Here is a 24,368-nt window from a genome sequence, read left to right as displayed (position 1 = left end):
TATGTAGCAGGGTGTATCAAATCTCACTAAACTGACACAAAAATTAAACTAGCAAAGTGTGCAGAGCTCGCCATTTACAAAGTCTGCTCCTTGCATGGCATCACATGACCCCCCTACAGTAGATTCTCAATAGGAGATCAGGTCTGGTAGGGGTAATGTACACAAAATCCAGGCACATAAGATGTTTTAGGCAAGGCAATGAAAGTTTATTTATATAGCACATTTCATACACAATGGCAATTCAAAGTGCTTTACATATAAAGAAAATACAAGATACATAAAGACAAAAGAACATGAAATAATTTATTAAAATAAGAAAGAATTAAATTGTTAACACCATCCATAACTGTTGTTAACTTCCCTGAATAAAGAGGATAATCAAATTGTTGATACACACTTTGTCGTCAACCTTCCCTTGCACAGCAGAGGATAATGAAGTTGTTAACACCATCCGTATCAGTTGTTAACCTTCCCTGATTAAACGGAGGATAACCAAAAATTGTTTACGCACACAATTGTTTGACAAAATAAATAAATTCTATTTAATTTTTATATAAATTAAGACAAAAGCTAAATGATTCAGTGAAATCAATAAGTGCAGCACAATGTTCAGTCAGAAAATGCAGTTAAATAGATGTGTTTTCAGTCTGGACTTAAATATGGCTGTTGGGGCACATCTAACCTTTTCTGGAAGCTGGTTCCAGCTGCTGGTGTCACAGCTTGTGGTAGTGAAGATGAAAGGAGAGGTGATGGATCTATTTGCAGGCTTTTTAATGAAAACAATATAAGACAATACAGAGTGCCATGAACCAAAACAACAAACTAAAACAAACATAACACAGATGAGAACTGACAAACATTGAACGAAACTGGAAGGTATATATACTCACACAAGAACTAATGAGGGGATTGAAGACAGGTGAGGATGATGTGGAACAGATGGAGGTGATGAGGGCAGTGCACTGTGGGAAATGGAGTCCAGAGGGAAACTTCAAAATAAGAGTCCAGGGAAACTTCAAAATAAGAGTCCAGGGTAAACATGAGGGAGATAGAATGTGACAGCTGGTGGCATAATAGCTAAACGCTGTCTCATCTTGTTTTCAGTGAACCCTCTTTATGTCTAACTGACTTAATCCTAATGATCTGAGAGGTCTGTTAGGTTTATATTGAACAAGCATATCTGAAACGTATTTAGGTCCTAGGCTACTGGACGATTTAAAAGCGAGTAATTGTACTTTAAAATCAATTCTAGATCAATCTGGGTATTGTCTGCATATCTATGTTATGCAATTTGGTTCTTTTTCATAATTTGGTCTAGTGGGAGCATATAGATTAGAATTGAGCCTTGTGGGACTCACCACTCAGATTCACAGTTGCCTATGTTCACATAGTAACCCCTACCTTCTAGATATGAACTGAACCAGCTGAGGACCGCCCAGAGAGCCCTACCCAGTTTTCCAATCTGTCAAGGAGAATGTTGTGGTCAACAGTGTCAAAATCAGCAATGATATTTTGCCTGAATCAGTATTTAGCCAAATATCATTTAGGATCTTTATAAGCGCTAGAACAGCATTCTAGCTGTTCTAGCGGAAATGAACAATCTCGGAAACCAGACTGTAAATTGTCCAAGTAGCCATTCGAGATTAAGAATTTGTTCTGCTGATTGAAAACAACCTTTTCAATGATTTTGCCTATGAAAGGAAGATTTGAAATTGGTCTGTAGTTGTTCAATATTGAGTTATCTAGATTGTTCTTTTTAAGAAGGGACAGCTGCAGTTTTCAGGGACTTCGGAAATGTGCCTGAAAGGAGTGATGCATTTACTATTTCTAACAGATCTTTTTCCAGACAGTTAAACACATTTTTGAAAAATGTTGTGGGGAGTGTGTCAATACAGCAGGTTGAAGTTTTAAGATGCTGTATTATTTCTTCCAGGGTTTTGCCATCAATTTCCTCATAATCGGACACAGTGACTAATTTCTGAAGGTATTAGTGGTGGGTGCTGTCTGACCTCAGTGCAACATGAGGACGAGCTGAACAGCATTCTAATATTATTTATCTTCTTCATGAAAAAAGATGCAAACTCATTGCATTTTCTGTCAGAGAGCATTTCACAGGCAACCTGTGTTGGGGAGTTTGTTAGTCTCTCTACTGTAGCAAAAAGAGTGCATGTGTGGTTTATATTGCTGTTAATAATGTTTGAGAAGAAGGTCTGCCTAGCTGTGCCTAATTCCAAATTGAAAGCATGAAGGCTGTCTTTATAGATATTATAATGGACTTCAAGTTGTGTTTTCTGCCACATCGTTCTGCTTTCCTGCATTTTCTTTTCATGTTTTTTACTGCTGTTGTGTTTCTCCAAGGTGCTTTATGCCTGCCAGTGATCATCCAGACCTTTATAGGAGCAATACCATCAATAGCATTTTTAACTTTTAAGTTAAAGTTATTGAGGAGATCAACACAGTCTGCGGATATACTCGGTTTCAAAGATATAACCTTGATAAATTGCACACTAGTGTTCTCATTTATAATGAAAATAGAAAATACATTTGTAGTTACTGTGTTTTGCCTTTGCACAGTAGTAGCATACAGAAGTGTCACTCCCTGAGCCCCTAAACTCTGTGGATCCTAGTTTTTTCACTGTCCACCTGTGTGACGTTCTCCTCCCTCCTTCCTTGGCTTAGCTAGAAGTATAAATACTGATGTCAGACTACAAACTGCTTAACTTTCTATTTTCCACTGACAAAGTCAAACAAACATGCTATATATCTGTTCCTAACAATAACATATTGGAATAACATAGTTCAGATTTCTGTAAGGTAGGTTATTGACTTTGCTTTGTGAGCGCAGGCATCTTTTGATGCAGTGTTGTTGCAAGTGTTTTAATTACTGATACTAATGAGCTGAATGTGGATTCATTAGTGGCTATTTTTACTGTTTTTCTCCAGTTTGACATACATTACTTTTGGCACAAGAACTGTATACTATATGGTTTTGTCAAAAAAAAAAAAAAAACACAAAAAAAAAAAAAGGGGTAATCTGACATTTTGTACATTTAATATTAAAGATGTGTTTTAAATTATAAAGATAAAACAGATTGATAATATTGAAGTAATATCAAAAGAGCCTATGAAGTGAGAAACTGCTTTAATTACACGTTTATTTTAAAACTTCTGAAAGTACGTTTTACAGAGTTGCCTATTTGACAATGTACATTTTCTTCTTGTCAGTCTTTTTAGTCCGACACTCCAGAACCAGCAACCATGTCACCAGCCATCTCCAGAACCGCTGCAGGGGAGATAAACCACTGGTGGAGTCAAATGAAGTTCCGTCTTCAGCATAGAAAAAGATGGAACGAAATGCTAGACGAGACCTTCCTCATGCAGTCAAAAAGGTTTGAGACATATGTATTTATGTTATACTGATTATTAGGTGAAATGGTTATTTACATTATTTAAAGATCAGGAAAAAAAAACTTTAAGATAAAAATCTTTTTCAAAAGCTCTAGTGTTTGAAAGCAAAATATTGATGAATATCATACAGACAACTATTTATCGCTATTACTTTTCATAACTATTAAAAATGTAAACGATATATTAAAAACTAGATTTGCATTTAAAGAAGGAAATGCCAATGTGTTCAAGGCAGCACAGAAATAGTGTTAATGTTTTGGTAAGCTTAGGCTAAACTCTTTGGTTCTGCCTAAATTAAATGTTTGCATCAGACTCACCTTAAACTTTGCCATCATCATGACACTCAGCATGTGCTTTGATTTCTGCCTTTGCACAGCAATCAACATAAATAGCACAGCTTCTGTGTTTGCAGTGTAATATTCTACTAATGTAAGTCAAATTAAGTTTAATCTTAAATCTATAAAAAAAAAAAAAAAAAAAAGTTTAACTAAAAACAGAAATAGATCGCACAGAAAGCTGAAATTGTCTATAAAGCAATGCTTGAATTGAGTCTGAATTAGTCTGAAGAAGAATAGAAATAGCGTGTTTAAAGAATATCAATACTGTGCCACCTTCAGGAACTGTAGTAAATATTAGCTGTATGATACCTTAGTTTCTGTATTTGTCCTGATTTCAGCTCCTACCTGATGTTGTACTTGAGCATCTCACTTTATGTTCTCTAGAGTAAATTACATTCCCCTGTTTTCTGCCACTAAGGAGAATGATGCAGTCTGTATTAAGAAACTTCTTGGCTGTGCATCTACAAACATCTTTGAGAGAGGTAAATCACAGTTTTAAGCATTTCTTACAATATTCCTGTGCATTTGAATAACAAAAACAGTGTTCTGTCGATGTAGATCTGACACTTGGTGTGCATTCCAGGAGAGCTTGGAGAGACTGCTTTGCATGTTGCTGTGTTAAATGATCATTTTGAAGCAGCTGTGGCGTTAATGGATGGAGCACCAGAGCTCATTAATGAGCCTATGACTTCTGAACTTTACCAAGGTCTTCATGCATACAATACATCAAACATTTATTGTAATTCAACTGCTATATGTGCATCAAAACCCCATGGATGTATGCTTTGATTTTCAGGTTTAACAGTCCTTCATATTGCTGCAATTAATCAGAATGAGAACTTAGTCCGAGAGATGATAATTAGAGGGGGTGATGTTGCAACACCCAGGGTCACAGGCATGTACTTCCGCAAAAGAAGAGGAGGACTTCTGTACTTTGGTGAGATGGAGACTTTCATGTTTTTATTTTATTAATCACAATGTTACAGAAATAGTGATTAGCATCAGAAGTAGTTCCCCATGAGTATTACTATCAAAACAAAATATCTATTTATTTATATATATTCGTATTTGTGACTGTAGGTGAACACATCCTGGCGTTTGCAAGCTGTGCGGGTAATGAACAAATTATCTCCATGCTGATAAAGGCTGGCGCCAATATTCGGGCTCAGGATTCCCTGGGTAGAAGAAACATAAACTAATAATAGGGGTAATCCAAAATGAAAATGTGGTTGTCATTTACTTATTTACTCTCATGTTGTTTCCAACCCTTATGACTTTAATCTACTGTGGAACACAAAAGGAGATATGAGGCAGAAGACCAACCTCAGTTGTTCACTTTCATTATATGGAAATAAGATGCAATGAAAATGAATGGTGACTGAGACTAACATTCTGCCTAACATCTCCTTTATGTGTTTCAGGGAAGAGAGAAAGTCATGCAAGTTTAAAAACAACATGAGGGTAAGTAAATGATGACAGAATTTTACATTTTGGATGAACTACCCCTTTGGCCTAAGTAGTTATTTTACTCACAGTATACACGTCCTCCCTGGATTTCTCTTTGTAACTCTCTCTCTCATGAACAGGTAATACCATCCTACATTTGTTGGTTTTGCAGCCCAATAAAACAACTGCATGTCAGATTTTTGACATGCTGATGACACGCGATGCAGAGCTGGAACCTACTGTCCCTCTAGACATGATACCCAACTTTAGAGGCCTCACGCCTTTCAAACTTGCTGCTAAGCAGGGCAACCTTGTGGTAAGAGAGAGATCGTTTCTTTAACCTCATCCAAAAACACACTGATAACAGCGACGTCTTATCTTTCATTAAATTGTTATGTATGGCTATTGTGAGGTTTTAAAGAATATTGTGTAATGCTTTTGTAATGTTCCTTAAATGTTACGCAGGCATTCCAGCACTTGGTTAATCGTAGACGAATTATTCAGTGGAGTCTGGGGCAATTGTCCTCCAACCTTTATGACCTTACTGAGATTGACTCCAGGGTGGATGACCTATCAGTGCTTGAGGTTATTGTCAGCAGTCAGAAAAGAGAGGTGCGTTAATGTGTGGACATGCAGGGTATAGAATATCAAACAGGGTCATTATTAATGTTAAAGAGTTATTTCACCTAGAAATTAAAATTGTGGCATCATATACTCACCTACAATTTGTTCCAAACCTGTCATTTTCTGTCTTCTGTGGAACAAAGAGGAGAAGTTTTAAAGAATGTTGACAAAGTGACAGAGGCTGTCAATTAGTCCCTAACATTCTGCCTAACATCTTTTGTGTTTCACAGATGAATTAAAGACATACTGGTTTAAAAATAACACAGTGGTGAGTTAATAATTAGAGAATTTACATTTTTGGGTGAATTATACCATTAACTGTATTTGTTCAAATTAATAATGATAATCAAAATCATTTCTAGTATCAGCCTAAACCTAAGTGACTTAGCATGCGTTGTTCTTTGTTAATATCTTAATTACACTTCATTCCTTGAGTGTTTTGTGCATCTTTCTGTCCTAGGCCAGGAGGGTTCTTGAGCTGACTCCAGTGCGACAGCTCGTCAGTCTGAAGTGGAATCTTTTTGGGAAGCATTACTTCAGGTGCCTTATTATTACATACTGTACATAATAAGTTATTAGTTAGATAGCATAATCATAGAACAAATTGTATGGTAATATGACATATCGAGGTTAAAAGAAACGTGACATTTTGTATGTCCTGTTGTACCTGTTTATCATAATTTAGCTGACTGTTCAATAGCTTCAAAAGTTGCACATATTCAGCATTTTAAGATTTTGTCAGACAACATATCACTTTAATAGCAGTGGTGTGCACCGAAGCCTTACAAAATATATTAAAATTATGTTGAACATTGATTATATTTCAAGATGTTTGACATTGCTAATACTTGTTGCACTATTGATCTGTTTTTAGGTTATTGATGCTGGTGTACCTGCTGTACATTAGCATATTTACTCTGTGTTGTATATACCGTCCCCTGAAGAATCTTCCTGAGAATTACACCAAGGCCGACAACGACCACACAATAAAAATGCAGAAAACCTTCCAGGTATGTGTGCATGTGCAAATATGAGACAGAAGTTTAGAGCACATTGTGCACTGCAAATCACTATGTGAATATTGAATCAGTATTATCAAGTTTTTCCTGAATGTCAAAGCACTTACAGTATACAAATGTGTGTATGCAAATACTCAATTTCTCTTTGTTTAGGAGAACTATCAGACACGTAAAGATCACATCCGTTTAATTGGAGAAATGATCAGTGTCATAGGAGCCATCATTATTCTTCTGATAGAGGTCAGTATAATTTTACCATACAACCCAATGTAACTTTAGAAACATTATGCTATAACATCTAAAGATATAAACATTTAAAGATTGCTATTGAATCAAAACCCTCATACCTAATGTTTAATTATTTTCAGATTCCCAGTATTGTGAAAGTGGGGGCTAAACGCTATTTTGGCCAAAGTGCCCTTGGAGGCCCCTTCCATGTCACTTTGTAAGTTCATGCTGTTATAATGAACCAGCCCATTATCATGTTGAATGAGATAGGTTTGACTTGAATGCTTTACATCTCTGTTGTTTCCTTTCCATATATTTCTGTGGCAGGGTTAGCTATGCGGGTCTGGTTGTGATTCTGTGTGTGCTGAGGATCACTGAAATGGCAGGAGAGGCTGTGCTAATGGCTTGGTCTCTGGTTCTCTGCTGGTCTAATGTTATGTACTTCGCCCGAGGTTTTGAGATGCTGGGGCCCTATGTCATTGTGATCCAGAAGGTGGAGTGATTAGCAGAGACAGCAGAGACAGCATTTCAATGTTGTTTGTTTTCCAACCCAACATAGCATAACGTATTTGTGCGGATTTTGTTTTGTAGACAATATTTGGAGACTTGACAAAGTTCATGTGGTTGAGCCTCATCTTTCTCATAGGATTCTCTGCTGGTTAGTTCAATTATAGTTAAATTACCAGATATTCATTTGTGAATGTTTAAAGTTTGACCCTTCTCTTTACCCTTCTCAGCCTTGTGGATGGTCTATATGACTCAAGAACCTCTTGCTGTACCAGCATACCGTTCTTTCCCCATTTCCATATTCACTCAGTTTGAGCTGAGTATTGGTCTGATTGACCTGCCGGTGGACCACACTATCTACACCCATCCAGTCGTGCACTGTCTCCACGTCTGCTTCAGCATGATCTCTTACATCCTCCTGTTCAACCTCCTGGTCGCCATGATGAGTGACACACAGTGGAGGGTCACCCAAGAACGTGACGAACTCTGGAGGACCCAGGTTGGTAGTGTAGCTAGTAGACTACAGTCCCACTACAGTAAGTGCACTGGACACATGCGAGGAAACTGTATTCAGACATACCAGAGACTAGAGCGTCTTTTGTAGCAGGTTGAAAATTGGTTTCTCTGTTCTTAGGTGGTGGTCACTACTCTGATGCTTGAAAGGAGGATTCCACTGCATCTGTGGCCAAGGCTGGGTGCTTGTGGTCTGGCGTATGGCCTGGGTGAACGTTGGTACCTCCGGTAAGTACTCTGCAATTCCACAGATCACAATTCTAATGCAAAAGCATTCCTGAACACACTGATCTTGACTATGCTCAATCTTTGTCTTATGATTCCAGAGTGGAGGATCGCAATGACCCATTTGTGCAAAAGATGAGACGTTATATTAATTCATTTTCAAAGGAGGAGGAGGAAACTGTGAAGATTGAAACTGGAAGCAATCAAATGCAAACCAAGTCTACTGAAGGACATCATAGTTCACACAAAAGGAGGCCTCTAAAATACTGGCAGATTATTCAACAGAGCATAGAAGTTGAGAGGGAAAAAAATGTTGATAGCCCTGATTCCCTCTGAAGTATGTGTGAAAACGGGTCAAGGTAATGTAGTAATGTAAACTGATGTGACATTCATAAAATATATTGAGTTCCATTTAACTTATTCTGAATTATTTCAGTGTTTTACCAGATTTAAATATATACTTGAAATGTTTGGTAGACAAATTCAAACTGTGCGCTATCAATACTGTTAAATATAAGGGTAGAAATTTAATCAAGCAATACAAACAGAGACATTACAAAAATTAGAATGTATGTGAAATTCAAGCATATATTTTATTACAATATTGTGTGTACATTAGACATGTTTAGTGCAAATAAACAGTTAAAAATTAGTTCAGTGATAATACTGACAAATAAACTTGACAGCTTCCAAAAAACATTTTTTCTGCCCCTTAAAGCTTAACTACGTAATGCACGTTGAGCAAAAAAAGCAATGCACTGTATGCTGTTGGCTCAATTCTCACTACATTTGACTAATTTTTAGATGAAAAAGATTAATGATTGTCTTAATTATAGGAGTTAAGTTCTGATGACCAGATATGCAGGTGATTTTGCTAGCTGGTGTTGCTAAGCAGATCCTAAGATCTTCTGACAGATGTACTGTGAGTATATTCTGCAGGAGGATGGGTGCCAGCTCCGTTCAGGTGGTTCATTGGTAGCTAGGAGAGCACAGTCCCCACTGGAGGAATCATTTCCCCAATATCTGTGCAATCAGTAGAGGCATAGTCAGTAATTATCTGCTAAACCACATTCAACTAAATCTGTTCATTTTATAATACTTGTTTTTTTGTTTTTTTAAACATGTGATGATTTATTTACTCATTAATGTACCAGTCATTATGTAGCCTATTCTCATTTAGTCACATTACTGCAGCTATAACATTTTCCTACCTCACTGTCAATACATTGTTGTTAATCCATGCCCATTGATTTGTCCCCACATGATTTAGCCCAATCCAGTAGTGCAACTTCCCTTTCTCAGTCAGGTACATCTGCAGAGATGAGATATTGTGGAACGGTACAGATCAAAAGAACTTAACTCATGTTAGGCTTTGATTAGCCAGATTTACATACCTGCACACGTTCATTAGTAATGATGGCAAGATCTCCTCCCTTCCTCTGGCACTCCTCCCTGCTTTTCTGCCAGGTGAGACGGTCTTGGGACAGGAAGTAGCAAGAATTCTCAAAACGCAACCAGTCCCTGCCACAATCACTGCACACACACTCTGCACAACACAAACAAGAAAACAAGTGAAATGAAAAAGTTTCATATAAACTGTAACTAAAGCTAACAAAAAATATTTTAGATAGCTGTATGTATTTTGTCCACAAACTCACGTTTGCTGTCATGAACCGATTGCTGTCTGTAAACCTCTTGGCATTTTGTCAAGCTGCATTCCTGTGCCAGTGGAGTCCTGTCAGTGTCCTTTACAATCTCACATGGCTGCTTCCCAGTCACTGTTCATAACATAATGTAACAATGTTTCAGCACAGCTGACACCTTAAAAACTGACCATTACAAACACAGCTTCATATTTTCCAAAATGCCATAATAACAATAGTTTTTGTTACAACTGTAAAACCATAATAAATAAGCAGCCTAATATGGGCTAATCTTTTACCTGTGTAAGGGGCAGTTCAGACCAAACTCGCTTGTGCTAAAAAAAGTTTAAAAAGCAAGTGTCTCGAGAGACATTTTTTAAAAGTTGATGACAATGAAAAGATGAAAAAACAGTGAGATGGGGTACAACGATCAAAGACGTCTGTCTAGCACATGATTACTTAGAAATTTTTTGGAAAAACAGCACAGATGCAAAAAACACGTTCGGTGGAAACGGCCCCTAAGAAGCTTTCAGAATCTGTCATTTTGTTTAATTTCCTTTTTGATGACAGTGCACTCAAATAAAATAAACAGCTGATTTACTTTAAAAAAGCAGTGCCAAGTGGTTCCACTCAACAGGATTGATGAGTTCCGACAAGAAGCAGTTTAATTGTGTGAAATTAAGAAATTCATATAAACTGGGCAAAAGCTCTGAGTAAATGCAATTCATTTGGATTTGTTAGTGTTACAAATGACATTTACAATTATTTACATTTATTTATTTAGCAGACACTTTTATCCAAAGTGACTTACAAAATGAGGAATGATACAACATAAGCGATTAATCTTAAGGAGACAGTAACATGATAAGTGCTGCATTACAAAGTTTCAATTGTATCAGTTTAGCCAAGACAGAGACTGGAGTGCAACAAGATAAAAAAAATAAAAATAAAAAAAAGGTGTAGGGTTAAGTGCTCACGAAAAATTGTGTCTTTAGTTGTTTTTGTATCCCTTTTCTCCCCAAACTGACATGCCCAATTCCCACTACTACTTACTAGGTCCTCGTGGTGGCGCGGTTACTCACCTCAACACGGGTGGCGAAGGACAAGTCCCAGTTGCCTCTGTTTCTGAGACAGTCAATCCGTGCATCTTATCACGTGGCTCATTGTGCATGACACCGCAGAGACTCACAGCATGTGGAGGTTCATGCTACTCTCCGCGATCCACACACAACTTACCATGTGCCCCATTGAGAGTGAGAACCACTCATCGCGACCACGAGAAGGTTACCCCATGTGACTCTACCCTCCCTAGCAACCAGGCCAATTTGGTTGCTTAGGAGACCCGGCTGGAGTCACTCAGCACACCCTGGATTCGAACTCGCGACTCCAGGGAAGGTAGTCAGCGTCAATAATCGCTGAGCTACCCAGGCCCCATTCTTTAGCTGTATTTTGAAGACAGAGAGAAATCTGCTTCAAGGATGGAGATGTGAAGGTATATTATTATATGTTTGTCTTGCTTGATAATAGGCTTTGAACTTCAGAAGTTCTAACTTATTCTTACAATTAAGAATTGGTAAGTTACAGTTTATGTTGACATGGTATGGCACTGTCTGGCATGACTTACAACTAAGTTGAGACTTACCACTCACCTGTGAGTGGTTCAGAAATTGCTCATGAGACAAAGCACTATTGTATTCAAGTGTTAATTAGCTCTCCTTCTCAAACTATTCTCAAGCTCCACTCTTCACCACAGTGGTAAGTAACCCCCAAAATGCCAAACCAACATTACAGAAAATCATCTAAATGTCGACATTAAAAACTAGTCTCCCCCTTTATTCATCTAGCACAAAAACTTAATATCAAATTTCCTCTCTCCATCCAGTTCTATGCAAATCACACTAGGAACCAGAAACCCCTGTGGTTTCAGTAAAAGACAACAAAAATATTCATGTTGTCCCAACACAAAGGGATTAGGTCAGTGATTCTCAAAATGTGGGGCATCATTAGTATGGCTAATTATTGGAAGGGAAAACGTTTAATTTTTCGTACCCTTTCAAAATGTATAAAAATAAACTATTTTCATGTCTTCCATAAAAATAAGTCTTAATGTATTAGTGCTTCTACCTAAGTGTAAAAAAAGAGAGGTTGCACTTACACTTGACAAACAGCACAAGGACCACAATCATCAACAGGACGCAGATGGCAAAGAGAATCAGTGAAATGATCCGGTAAACACGAATCTTCCCGTGAATATCTGGTGATGTGTCTGGAGAAAAATAGCACAGATAATTGACGTTACGATGACCAACAAAATACGGAAGTCAAGAGATGCGCAGTTACGCACTCACAAGATTCATCATTATATCACCTGAATCCGGCTGCTGCTTCGCCCCAGACGATACTTTGCCGTCCGTGTACTTGCCGAAATTACACAGTTTAATGTACATGGTCCGTCTGTGCTGTTCTAACGCAATCTATAGTCTTTTGCACAGCTTGTGGTACTAAAAGATTAATGAGTTTGGCGCACTCACACAAACAGTGCCAGGTTTTGCTTTATTGAGCGTAGGGGCGTTTGATTCGTTCACCCGTTGCTGTGGAAACTCTGACGGTGTATAATGAAGCCCTGTAACACAACACTGGCTCTGTGTCCTCATGTGCCCTTCTGCTGGCAACACTGTAGACATGCAGGAAACATTGCACTGCTTTAAATACAAAATAAAAGATACCCGCTGACCTTCTAGTCCTTTAAGAGAACAAAATAACGCTGCTGTGTCCCAGATAAGGTCTGAAGGATGGTCATGCAAAAGATTACTGCATTAAAAAGTAGAAGGCCTTTCATTTATGTGGGACTTTGGTAACAGAAAGCAGTTTAGGCTGACAAACAAACATGCTAAAGAAATAAACCGTTTGGCATGAAAGAGCACTTCAACTCAAAGTCGTCCTCCAAATTCCACCGTTCTATTCAGACACAATAATATACTGATCACTTGCATCCATTACACATAAAAATAAAACATTTGGCTTTAATACTTGTTCTAACTCACTGTCCAGTGCAGCACTTGTTCTTTTTCTCCCTCAGTTTTTGTTCCTCTTTATGACCTGTTTTAGAAGAGACAGCTGGATCTACCACACATTTTTCAAATCATGCAATGACTTTTCCCACAAGTATGCCTATACTCTTTAATTACTGCATTATCTTGAACACTGTCAGTTTATAAATTTCATGATAATGTCATAATATTAAGTATGTACAAAATAAGTTATTTTTGGCATTTTTAGTATTAAATAAAATGTCTTTTTGTATTTTATTTATTGACACTTTATTGGTTTGGCATCAGCACTGACTGTCAGGATTGAATGCATAGTTTTAAGACCACCAGTGATTTAGGTTTAAAAGAACTAATTGTGTTACCTTTATTGACTGTATAAGACCGAGTTGAAGAGGGCACACCATAGACATGCTCAGATGGGTTGCTTAAAGTAGAGTATACATTCCCTTCCTCTACAATTTCCTCTTCAATGTTAGAAGATTTAGCTGAATACAAGAATGGTTAGATAAGAAAAGATAAAAAGACAATCAAACCTAGTGAAGACTAAATATTTGGATTGTGTATAGTAAGTATATATATATATTTATACCATTTGTCTCCTGCTTTTCCTTATCCTCTTTCTCCTCAGCTGTGGTGATCTCCTTCAACTCCACTTCAACCTCCGTCTCTTTGCTCTCCATGACTCTTCTTTCTGCGGTTTCCATACTTATTTATCAGTGTCCCATTAAGTTTTACAAACTCTTTGATAAAACTGATCAAGAACTACAGTTCTCCTGTACTCCATTAAACACAACTAGTAATCGCTGGAAGACTTCACACATTTAAATTTGCTGACCTGACACTAATTCTTTTTCACAGCAAGATAATTCTGAACATTACACATGATCATTGCTTTATCCGCAACTTCCTATTTACAATTCAGCACCTCGCCACGATATCCCTCACTTCTCTTATTCTTAGTGTCAGTGTCATATGTAATAAAACCACTTATGTTTCATCCTGGAGGAAAAGAAGAAAACAAAACATCTCATAACAATCACTTTGCTTTTATGGGTCATTACTGGTTTGAGGTAGCCTTATCGTTAAGAATCTGGGCTGCTATAACAGTTGCAAGTGCAATCTCACACGGGCAACTTGAAACAGGATATGTGAGCTGCTTCGGAAGAAAGGCATCTGCTAAATATTAGGTGAATATGTGCTAAAACAGGAATAGTAAATCCTTCTTATAGCATTAAATGGAACAAATAGTGGACAAGAATGATCCAAACCTCATATGTACTAAAACAAACGTTATGCATTTTATACACAGCGCAAATGACATATAATGAAATGACCAAAAAGTGAAGCTGAAACATTTTAAAGACTTTATTATATGCCCAAATGTTATTGATAATACTTTACAAAATAATAAAAATAATAACAAAATCCTATTTGCATTAAATACAAATGACTCGCCCCTGGGCGAGAAAGATGAAATTGATACTTTCTTGCTTTACCACTGTGTTTTCACAATTCAGCTGTCTTTCTGACCTTTCAGATTCTCTCTTCCTTTGTAGTTTTAATCCTTTACACACAATACATTATTTTCATAAATCCACTTAGTTAAACATATTATAGTTGCCCTCAACAGCACCCTTTTAAGACCCCACTTAAGACCAATGCCCCATGTAAGGAACAATGTATTGGACATGGGATAACTGTGGTAAAATATAAAACTATCTCCTTCCATTTTTTAGCAATCATCTTTCCCTCTCCCTCTCTCCAATCCTTTTATCCTCTGTCTCAGGCACCATAAACGCTCTCATTACTGTATGTCATGTACAGGAACAAGTCTTCCTCATGGTGTTCCTAAAAACATGGACAGAGACGAAACATTTAGATCAGACATGGTCAATAATAACCTGGTCTCTAACCCCTTTTTACACACAGGACTAAAATTTATACTGGAGGACATAGGGAAGATTTTTCGAATCCTATTAATGTTTTGTGATGTGAGTTGAGGGTATATTGCTAAAATAACATACAACTTGGCTTTGGTATTAGTTTAAATATATATATATATATATATATATATATATATATATATATATATACATATACACACACACACACATACAGTATATGGGCTGTCAATCACTTAAAATTTTAATTTCATTTATTGTGCCAATTAATCAAATTAGTCACAATTTATCACATATCAATATTTACAGAGGAAGGCCACAAATAAACATAATTTACTATTTAATAATTCATTACATCATCTTGTGGTAACAGACAAGTAAAGAACTTAATACAAAAAGTGGCTGCAAAGTCAAAATATTGTTTGTCAGAAATATTGGTCAGACTGCTCTGAAAGGTTAAATGTAGTTTGAATTTTTTATATATATATATATATATATATATATATATATATATATATATATATATATATATATATAGCATAGTTTGTATATACAGCAGCTCACTTTTCAAACTCGATTTGCTGATATTGTCGGCTCTTATATGACAAAATGCTTGAATGTTCCTCATTTGTAAGTCGCATTGGACAAAAGCATCTGCTAAATGACTGAATATAAATATATAATAATGGCCATTTTGTGATTTTAAAGTTCTTTGTATAGAAATTTTACAGTACATAAAATGTGTTATAGCTATAGAATCTGTATACTCCTCAGCACTAGCAAAGAGAAAGGGTGCTTGAGTTACCTCATACACTGCAGACAGGGGGGAACTGGATGGAGGGAGGGAATTTTTTACAAAAAAGAAGAGAGCTTCCTCTGGCCTCATAGACACCCGTTTTCTGATCAGGAAGCAAAGCTGCCCGACTTTAGAAAAAAAGAGGGAGAGGGACAGAATAACAGAAACTGATTTATTTATATCAAAACTTAATTTGTAAATAGTTTCATTTCTTCCTTAAGAGGATGACAGGAATGAGGAAGTTTAGGGTCAGAGTTGAGACGGTAGCTCAAGTCTGGAATTATTGCATAAGGGGGGGGGGTTGAGAAAGTGCAAGCGCAAGGCAGTCGAATAATGTATAACATGCGAGTAAGGGTAGCCGGTGCCTAACACAGACTGCATTATATGCATATAGGGAGCGGCGGTTCTTATTATTGGATCAGCAATGTACTGTGGAGCAATACATGGGATACACAGAATAAGAGTGGTCACCTGTGAGGTCTGAAGGAACAAGGTATTTCTTTTTGTCAAGTTCAGGAGCTCGGGATCTTGCAGCTCTCTCCACTATTATCTAATGAGATAAACAAAATAAACATTCATTCATTACAATATATGACACTTCAGTATATATGCACTGAACCCCCTAATATTTTATGAAGCTGGAATGTAACACAGGTGTTATTGTTGTTTCCAACAGTGAGACTGACTGGAATCTTATCCGGATGTTTGGCGCGGACTCTCTCCCCTTCCGCTCTCCTGACCTCCAGTGGAACACTTTGCTGATATTGGCTAGACATCTAAGAGCAAAACACATGAACAATAATATCAACAAACATGAAAAAAAAAAAAACATATTTAAAATGACTGTTTGAGTGACTATTTACACTCACACAGCAATTTGCATCATAAAAGTCTGGAGGCGCCTGAAAAACTACAATAAAATGCAAATTTGATGTTGGAGATGGGGCTGGAGGGAAGTGCAAATGATCCAACTTAGTGCTCTATGGTGCTTACTGTATACACGTTCAACCCAACTTTTAAAATGTAATTTTCTGAGCCAACTTCCCACTATTCTCCCCATCGTTTCCTACCTCCTCTCACTTTCTCTATGAATTTAAAGGCAAAAAGCTCAAAAATACAACAAATGGACATGTTCCTATTATATAATTACAAAAATATATATTATATGTTACTATTTACCAACCACCTCAGTAGTAATATCATTCAAAAACAGGCAGCATGGTTTTAAGATCCAATACAAGATGGCCATTAATGAATTCAGACACACTTCTTATCTGAATCAGTCACTCAGATGCTCTACAATTGGGAATACCCCCCAGTAGATCCACTCATATCCTGTAGAGGGACGTTACATAATGCAGAAATGCTGCATGTAGGGAATTGATTCTGTTTCAGCAAACTTTCTGGGAGTTGTGCCATCCTACCAGGGGCTCTTCCTCTCCTTTGCCCTCAGTCCAGATGTTGTTTACGCATGTCCAGAGTCCTGACTATTACAATATAAGTCAAAACAGCTGTACTGTTTCTACACATTACTTGTGCTACAAGGTGCAATTGAAACAATATGAGCACATTTAAAATACATATTAGCTCTGTCAAATCTATTAGCTGAACTATATACGTATATTTGATAGAGAAACAACATACCTGGGTCAGATAACTTTATGTGGCATTATATCGTCACAACATTTGCCTCAACATTTACCAGCAATAGTAAATCATACATTAGTTTTACATTTGTGACATCATATTTTCATCACTGATGGTCATGGGAAATGGTTTAGCATCTTCCATAACTGTGGAAATGAATATTCTAATGACAGTGATGCCTGTATAACTGCTTGTTAGGGCCCAAGCACTGAAAGTGCGAAGACCCTATTGTTCTTCTAAGAATTATTATTATTATTCTTTTCAAGGTTTTGCGTGCTTTTGGGGCACTTAACATGCTTAAAACCTAATGAAATTTTGCACACACAACAGAGTTGTCGGCCATAAGGCCTGGACAAAAGTTGTAGTTGGGGCGTGTAGGGGGGCTCTGTAGCGCCCCCTTAAACATGGGCATGTAATGGGGCCTCTGTAGCACCCCCTTTTTCACCTACGGTCAACAAATTTGGTACATATATTGTGCTGTAACAGTGGTGGACAGTGATAGGAGTTACATGTCCATTGTGTTCTTTTCTCATTTGATGTGGCATTAAAACTTGTCATGTTGTGTTGTCATGTACAGTAGGGTCCATCTGCCTCCACCAACTTGGTACAGGATGAAATGGTGTTGTTTTAATTGAAGATCATGTGTCTGACTATACAATATAGATGTTCATAATCTCAGCATTAGGGAAAAGTAACTCATCTCTTCCTTGTTAATAGGAAGCTGTAAAAGGTCCCTATTGAAATACAGAACAAAAATGTAATTTAGGGATGGACCATGTATAGTTTCTGATGGAGTAGAGGAAGTTGAGCATCAGAAAGATACATCTTTTCATTGAATCACCTGACCACCAGCTAAATGAGGGCAATTGTGAAATTATCACATATTATCTAGTTAGTAAAGAAGAATAACGAGTGATTAATTGCTTAAGCTTTTAACTGGCATACATTACCTACATATTGATACTATGGAATGTTATTTTATAAATATCATTAATATTCATTGACTGAAGGAACTGTAAATAGAATGTGGGTGCTATAATAATTTTATTCTATGAAATTTATAGAATAAAAATTATTTATTAGAAGAGCTAAATATAAATACATAAAGCCCTGTCTTCACAGTGAAGAGTGTGGGGGACTTTCCAATGTGTTCTGCGTTAAAAAATATTACAGTATTAAAACCTTCCCATTAAAAGTTAAAGCACAATGTACAGTTTGTTCACTTTTGAATGCAAATCTGCAGTGTCAGACTGGAAATGTTGGAGAAAAGAAGATTTGTGATGTAAAGATTGCAGTTTACCATAATATTGCTTTAAAAGTATAATATTGTGTGTAATCTGACACACTGCGCTGATAGCCTCTGAAATGTACTAACATCTACCTTAAACTAACTCTGGAAAATAACCTACTCCGGAGCAGGTTATGTTCAGAGAGTAAGCTGCTATGACTACTAACATTTCCTGAAAGTTGAATACCCCCCAGTAGATCCACTCATATCCTGTAGAGGGATGATACATCATGCAGAAATGCACACCAGTTCCATCAGAACAGAAATGCTTGCTTCATAACAAAGCATGTCTGCATGATGTAGGGAATTCAGAGTGGGTTTGCATTTATTCCCATTTACTATGACTTCTGAGTCATATGTAACTCGGCCCTGTTGGTTTCTTTTTTATTTACTCTAAATAGCTTGTTTAATGTGCAAAAGACCATTGCTGGTGGCTTTTTCACTACATCCCTCACAAACACGTGCTACTGTATTTGTATTTTACTACTAAAACCGTTGATTGATATCGCAGTAACCGTGAATGTTCATTAACAAAAAAGTACCATTCTTTGAAGTACTTTGTTTAAATACCATGATATATGAATATAGTCAATATTCAGTAACATGGTTTTTGTTGTCTGATACCATCACTATACCATGGTACAGCCACAAGCAATTTTGTAAGGATTTCCAGTAGTTTAAAGTACTTTAGAGGCCAACAGGCTTTTGTGTGCATTGATTGTCGTTGGTGACGGTTTTCAAGTTGCAACAGAGTGCTGCAGTGCGAAAACATGTTCTCCCCACTACTGCCTGCTCTAAGCAAACTTACAATTTCCACAAACTCAGCTTTTAGTAATAAAAAACAATAACCTGCTCGCGTCAGAAAGTACATGATAATAATGTGAGATAACGGCGCCGATAACAAATGCTGTTGACGCCAGGCCGTGAGTTCACCCACTACTAGTTCTCACACAACCTGATCTGCTCTTCCGTACAATCCTCATTCAGCGAACAAAAGTGAATGTATCGCGGGCATCTGTTGGGTTGCTGTTTGAACTTTTAATCCACCACATATCCACACGATTCAGACAATCGACTGACTGGACTTCTTACTTAACCCTTATGGTAAACACACAAAACATACCTCTAATACAACTGATAGATTCAGGAATCAATATTGCGCCTGGCCTGTCACCCTTCTTGGACGAAGATTACATGCCCTTGTCAGAACTGTGTCTATGTTAGTCTCCCAAACGCAAAAACTTTATAAACCCCCTTCTGTGTTGAAAACGTCGACTGGTCCACTTCTCCCACTAAAACAACAACAAACAATGTACCGCCCTATTCTGAGGATAATGAGAACTAGAAAAATAGACTGACATAATCACTAACCATTTAGAGGGCAAAGGGGCGGGATTTCAATATGTTTACAGTTTTTCTATTGCACAGCTGAACTGTCGCTCGTGTGTCCCCTTGGTCATTTGAACCAATCAAAATAAAGGAAAATTAGGCCAATGAAGAGCTCTGTAGTGTATCTGCGTTACGTGTCTGATGTGTCCTTATATTGGCAAAACGAACCAGCATGTGATTCTACAACACAGGACAGAGATAATGCTGTTATTTTACCCAGTTTTTTAACGTACCAAGAAACTATGACGGCATTCTTTACTAACGTCCTAATGATCTGGCTAATGTTCATGTTCAGTTCAATTAAGAACAATCAGACTTCCCAAAAGCTTAGTTATTATCACCACTGACATCAACCAAATAACAAATGTCTCCATTAGTTTCTCTCCATAACAAATATGTTTCCTCAGATTGATCAGTGGGAAGTGCATGTATATATTGTTTAGAGTAGTTGCAAACACTTACTTCAAATGAAAAAGTACAATTGAATGCTTTGTTCTGATTAGTCTGTGGGTTGTTTTCTGTCTTGTTTTAAAGTGGATTGTTGTCAAAGTCTTTGACTGCATACTTTGTAAGCTCTGGCTATAGTCTCTAATTCTCTTAAAATGATGCTCATCTCCACCTTTATTTTTACACTAGGCTGCCCATAATACATGCCAGACAGTGGATGCACAGATATCTTAATGGTTACAATGGTATAGTGGTCTTACAAAATGTTATTACTTAATTTTTAATACCATTTGAATACCATAGCGTCATTGATGTGATGCTATTTTTTTTTCCAGATCTATTAAATTATTCAAAAATACATAAAAAATGCCATTCACTCAAAACAATTACTTGAATACACCTCTTCTATGATGCATAGTAAAAGTTTTGTGTTTAAAGTCATTCTGATATTTTTTCTGAAGCTTAGAGTCAAAAATGTCATGTGGTGTAACCATCCAGAGACACATTAAAAGCTGAAATTCTTAATATATATATATATATATATATATATATATATATATATATATATATATATATATATATATATATATATATATATTGGCAGAAGTAGTGCAGAATAATCTTTTCTTATTATTTCTTTTAAAAATAAGCAGTGAAACATTTATGTTTTAAAATAACATTATTTAAAAACTTTGTCCACAAAATCAAAGTCATATGGTGGAACCAACATGTACCTGTAGGTAACCATTTTGTTGTTTATGTTGGCAAAAACCATAAAACAGAGCGGACCCCTTTATACCCTCATGACTGTGTGGGGAGTTTTGAAAAGATATCTTATATTTTGACATTTTTATGAAAATTCTCATTTTGTTCGGCTCATGTGGTATAACCCTGAGAAAACGTATTTATACTTTTGACTCAAAAATTCATGATATTATTTAAAAAAATAGTTTTTACAAGAAATGTATTTGAAAACTTTTTAAATTAATGATTAAGTTGTTTATACTCATATATTATAAGGTGCAAGGAAAGTATTTTAATGTTTTTTTCTTGATGGTCACATGACATTCTCCAAGTCAATAGGCCTAAATATATATATATATAAGATTAGATTAGATTCAACTTTATTGTGCAGAGTACAAGTACAGCAAAAATAAAATATATATAAAATATAACCTACATGATATTAGGCAGGTGGTTTTAAGTGTGTGTGTGTGTGTGTGTGTGTGTGTGTGTGTGTATACAAAGCGATATGATAGGTGTGGGTGAGAAACAGATCAATATTTAAATCCTTTTTTCACTACAAATTCTCCTGCCTGACAAGTAGGTGGAGATATGTTCGCAGAATCCAAATCACCAAAAGCACAAGGAGTATGTGAAAGTGGAGATTTATAGTAAAAAAAAAAAAAGGACTTAAATATTGAACCGTTTCTCACCCAGACCTATCATATCACTTCAGAAGACGTGGATTTATCCACTGGAGTGTTATGGATTACTTTTATGCTAACTTTTATGTGCTTTTTTCGGAGCTTCAAAGTTCTGGCCACTATTCACTTGCATGGACCAGCAGAGCTGAGATATTCTTTTAAAAATCTTCATTTGTGTTCATGAGTCATACACATTTGGGATGGCATGAGGGTGAGTAAATGATAAGAGAATTGTTCTTTTTGAGTGAACTATTCCATTAACACTAAAACTTTATTGTTACTCAATGCATGTGCACATTTGGAACAAAGTATCAGGCAAGAAAAGAAATGGAAATGTATATTCCTGAGAATTGGTTGATTCGTCCTGCTCCGAGGGTGTGAACTGTTTTTAAAACCCGGTGATGCAAGAGAAAGGTTTAGTTGAGGGTCTAATTGTCTTGGCAAATTGACAGTCATTATTATGATGTGGTACCACAGTAAATATAGACTACCCCAGAAAGTGATTCATACAATGGACATCCAGGGTGATGCATGAAGGAACAATGCATGTTTGCTACACAGCGATCCACTATTAGATTTTTTTTTTTTTTAATCTTGGGAGGTATGAATGAGTAGACTAAATCAATTGTGTTTTTTTATTTTTATTTATTTTTTATTTGTACATGTCTGAGCATGGACATTTGACCAGAATCTATAAGTTGAATAAAGGTCAATTTTGTGGAATAGGGAAATTGTTATTATTATGTTGGCTTGACAAAGCCAACATACTGATCTACTATTTAAGCTTATTATTATTATTATTATTATTATTATTATTATTATTATTATTCTGAGACTAAAATTTCTGACTCTAACTCCTCCAAGAGTTTTTAAGCTACATGCACCAAACTCGGCACAGACCTTCAGACTAATCCCGAATAGTGTGCTCTATCTTTTCTAACTGATCGGAATTACGGTATTCCAGTATCGGACTTCCGAATAGGCCTCATGTCTCTTTGACTTCCATTCAAGGTATGAAAACTTTTTCCTGTAATAACTCCTTTAGAGGATTCAAGCTACATCCTATAACTCCACCACTCATACTTTCTATCTATCACTCTTTTTATATCTTTACATCACTCTTTTTATTCTTTCTTTCACTCTATCACTTTAACACCCTAGCAACTGCATACAACCTAGCAACCATTTAGTGCACCCTAGCAACCAAAACCAATTGACTGCCATTCAAAATGGCTTAGATGGATATCTCCTGATCAGAATGTCCTACAGACATGGGAGTTGGCTTGTTTGAATTGGGTGAGCAATCAGTCTTCAAGTATCATCATGGAAACTACTTAGCCATGCCCTAGCAATCATTTAGAGCACCCTAGCAACCAAACCCCTTTGACTTCCATTCAAAAAGGCTGAGTGTGATATCTTCAGATCAGAATGTCCTACAGACATGAGATTTGGCTTGTTTGAATTGGGTGAGCAAACAGTCTTCAAGTATCATCATGGAAACTACTTAGCCACGCCCTAGCAACCATTTAGAGCACCCTAGCAACCAAACACCATTGACTTCCATTCAAAATCACTAAGATGGGTATCTCAGGATCAGAATATTGTAGAGACTTCCGAGTTGATTTATTTCACTCAGGATAGCAAGGAGCCATGTTAAGTATCACCTTGGTAACTGCCTAGCAACCACATGGGCTTACCCTAGCAACCAAGTAACAAATCACATATCTCTGCACCAGAACATAGTAGAGACTTCAGGGTTGACTTATTTCACTCAGGATAGCAAGGAGCCTCATTAAGTATCACCTTGGTAACTGCCTATTAACCACATGGGGTTACCCTAGCAACCAAGTAACAAATCACATATCTCTGCACCAGAACATCATAGAGATTTGAGGGTTGACTTATTTCACTCAGGATGGCAAGAAGCTTTGTTAAGTATCACCCTGGTAACTGCCTAGCAACCAGATAGGGTTACCCTAGCAACCAAGTAACAAATTACATATCTCTGCACCAGAACATCGTAGAGACTTTTGAGTTGACTTATTTCACTCAGGATGGCAAGTAGCCTTGATAAGTATCACCCTGGTAACTGCTTAGCAATCAGATGGGGTTACCCTAGCAACTAAGTAAAAAAAATCACAAATCTCTGCCCCAGAACATCGTAGAGATTACTGGTTTCATTCATTTGACTCAGGGTAGCAAGGAGCCTTTTCAGTATCACCTTGGTAACTGTCTAGCAACCAGATGGGGTTACCCTAGCAACCAATTTGCCATTCAGAAAAACAAGCAAGGGGTAGGGTTGCATAGGACTTTTTGCAGCTGGCTGTCTATCTGTATGATGTTCCTTCTATCTGTCTGACTGTAAGACCTTCAAACTTCCAACTTTTCAAACTATTTTAAACTTTCAGACAAGGCTTTGTCAAGCCAACATAAAGTTTGTTTTCAAACTTTACTATCTAGTTATTATTATTA

General features: G+C 36.8%; 3 protein-coding genes across 8 annotated transcripts; 1 reads left to right on the top strand and 2 right to left on the bottom strand.

Annotated features, from left to right (window-relative positions):
* Positions 1-2,736: 2,736 nt before the first annotated feature.
* On the top strand, positions 2,737-8,724 carry LOC127452983 (transient receptor potential cation channel subfamily V member 6-like). 5 transcript variants are annotated; one of them, XM_051718929.1, is made up of 17 exons: positions 2,737-2,814; positions 3,226-3,389; positions 4,165-4,228; positions 4,330-4,452; positions 4,543-4,683; positions 4,827-4,925; positions 5,333-5,508; positions 5,658-5,804; positions 6,277-6,356; positions 6,691-6,826; positions 6,989-7,075; positions 7,204-7,280; positions 7,391-7,556; positions 7,655-7,721; positions 7,801-8,069; positions 8,205-8,311; positions 8,410-8,724. In XM_051718929.1, exons 2-17 carry the CDS (start codon positions 3,345-3,347, stop codon positions 8,642-8,644), a joined length of 2,019 nt encoding a protein of 672 aa, XP_051574889.1. In that variant the 5' UTR covers positions 2,737-2,814; positions 3,226-3,344; the 3' UTR covers positions 8,645-8,724. The 5 variants fall into 5 exon arrangements, with proteins under 5 accessions (XP_051574889.1, XP_051574888.1, XP_051574887.1 ...); XM_051718928.1 differs by having other exon boundaries at positions 4,131-4,228; positions 4,827-4,859; XM_051718927.1 differs by having other exon boundaries at positions 4,131-4,228.
* A 158-nt stretch (positions 8,725-8,882) lies between these two features.
* si:dkey-26c10.5 (uncharacterized protein LOC563797 homolog) lies at positions 8,883-13,892 on the bottom strand. 2 transcript variants are annotated; one of them, XM_051718932.1, is made up of 7 exons: positions 13,591-13,892; positions 13,364-13,486; positions 12,107-12,217; positions 9,967-10,086; positions 9,703-9,854; positions 9,520-9,620; positions 8,883-9,331 (listed from the first exon to the last, which is right to left on the bottom strand). In XM_051718932.1, the coding sequence occupies exons 1-7, from the start codon at positions 13,703-13,705 to the stop codon at positions 9,196-9,198; spliced, it is 858 nt and encodes a 285-aa protein (XP_051574892.1). In that variant the 5' UTR covers positions 13,706-13,892; the 3' UTR covers positions 8,883-9,195. The 2 variants fall into 2 exon arrangements, with proteins under 2 accessions (XP_051574892.1, XP_051574893.1); XM_051718933.1 differs by lacking the exons at positions 13,364-13,486; positions 13,591-13,892 and adding an exon at positions 12,320-12,987.
* A 459-nt stretch (positions 13,893-14,351) lies between these two features.
* On the bottom strand, positions 14,352-19,951 carry LOC127452986 (gamma-aminobutyric acid receptor-associated protein-like 1). The gene is made up of 5 exons (XM_051718934.1): positions 19,757-19,951; positions 16,385-16,474; positions 16,170-16,248; positions 15,708-15,826; positions 14,352-14,849 (listed from the first exon to the last, which is right to left on the bottom strand). Exons 2-5 carry the CDS (start codon positions 16,472-16,474, stop codon positions 14,784-14,786), a joined length of 354 nt encoding a protein of 117 aa, XP_051574894.1. The 5' UTR covers positions 19,757-19,951; the 3' UTR covers positions 14,352-14,783.
* Positions 19,952-24,368: the final 4,417 nt, after the last annotated feature.

Source organism: Myxocyprinus asiaticus, chromosome 15, assembly GCF_019703515.2.
Source record: "Myxocyprinus asiaticus isolate MX2 ecotype Aquarium Trade chromosome 15, UBuf_Myxa_2, whole genome shotgun sequence".
In the NCBI taxonomy this organism is placed as follows: domain Eukaryota; kingdom Metazoa; phylum Chordata; class Actinopteri; order Cypriniformes; family Catostomidae; genus Myxocyprinus; species Myxocyprinus asiaticus.
This window is presented reverse-complemented; position numbering and strand designations above follow the sequence as displayed.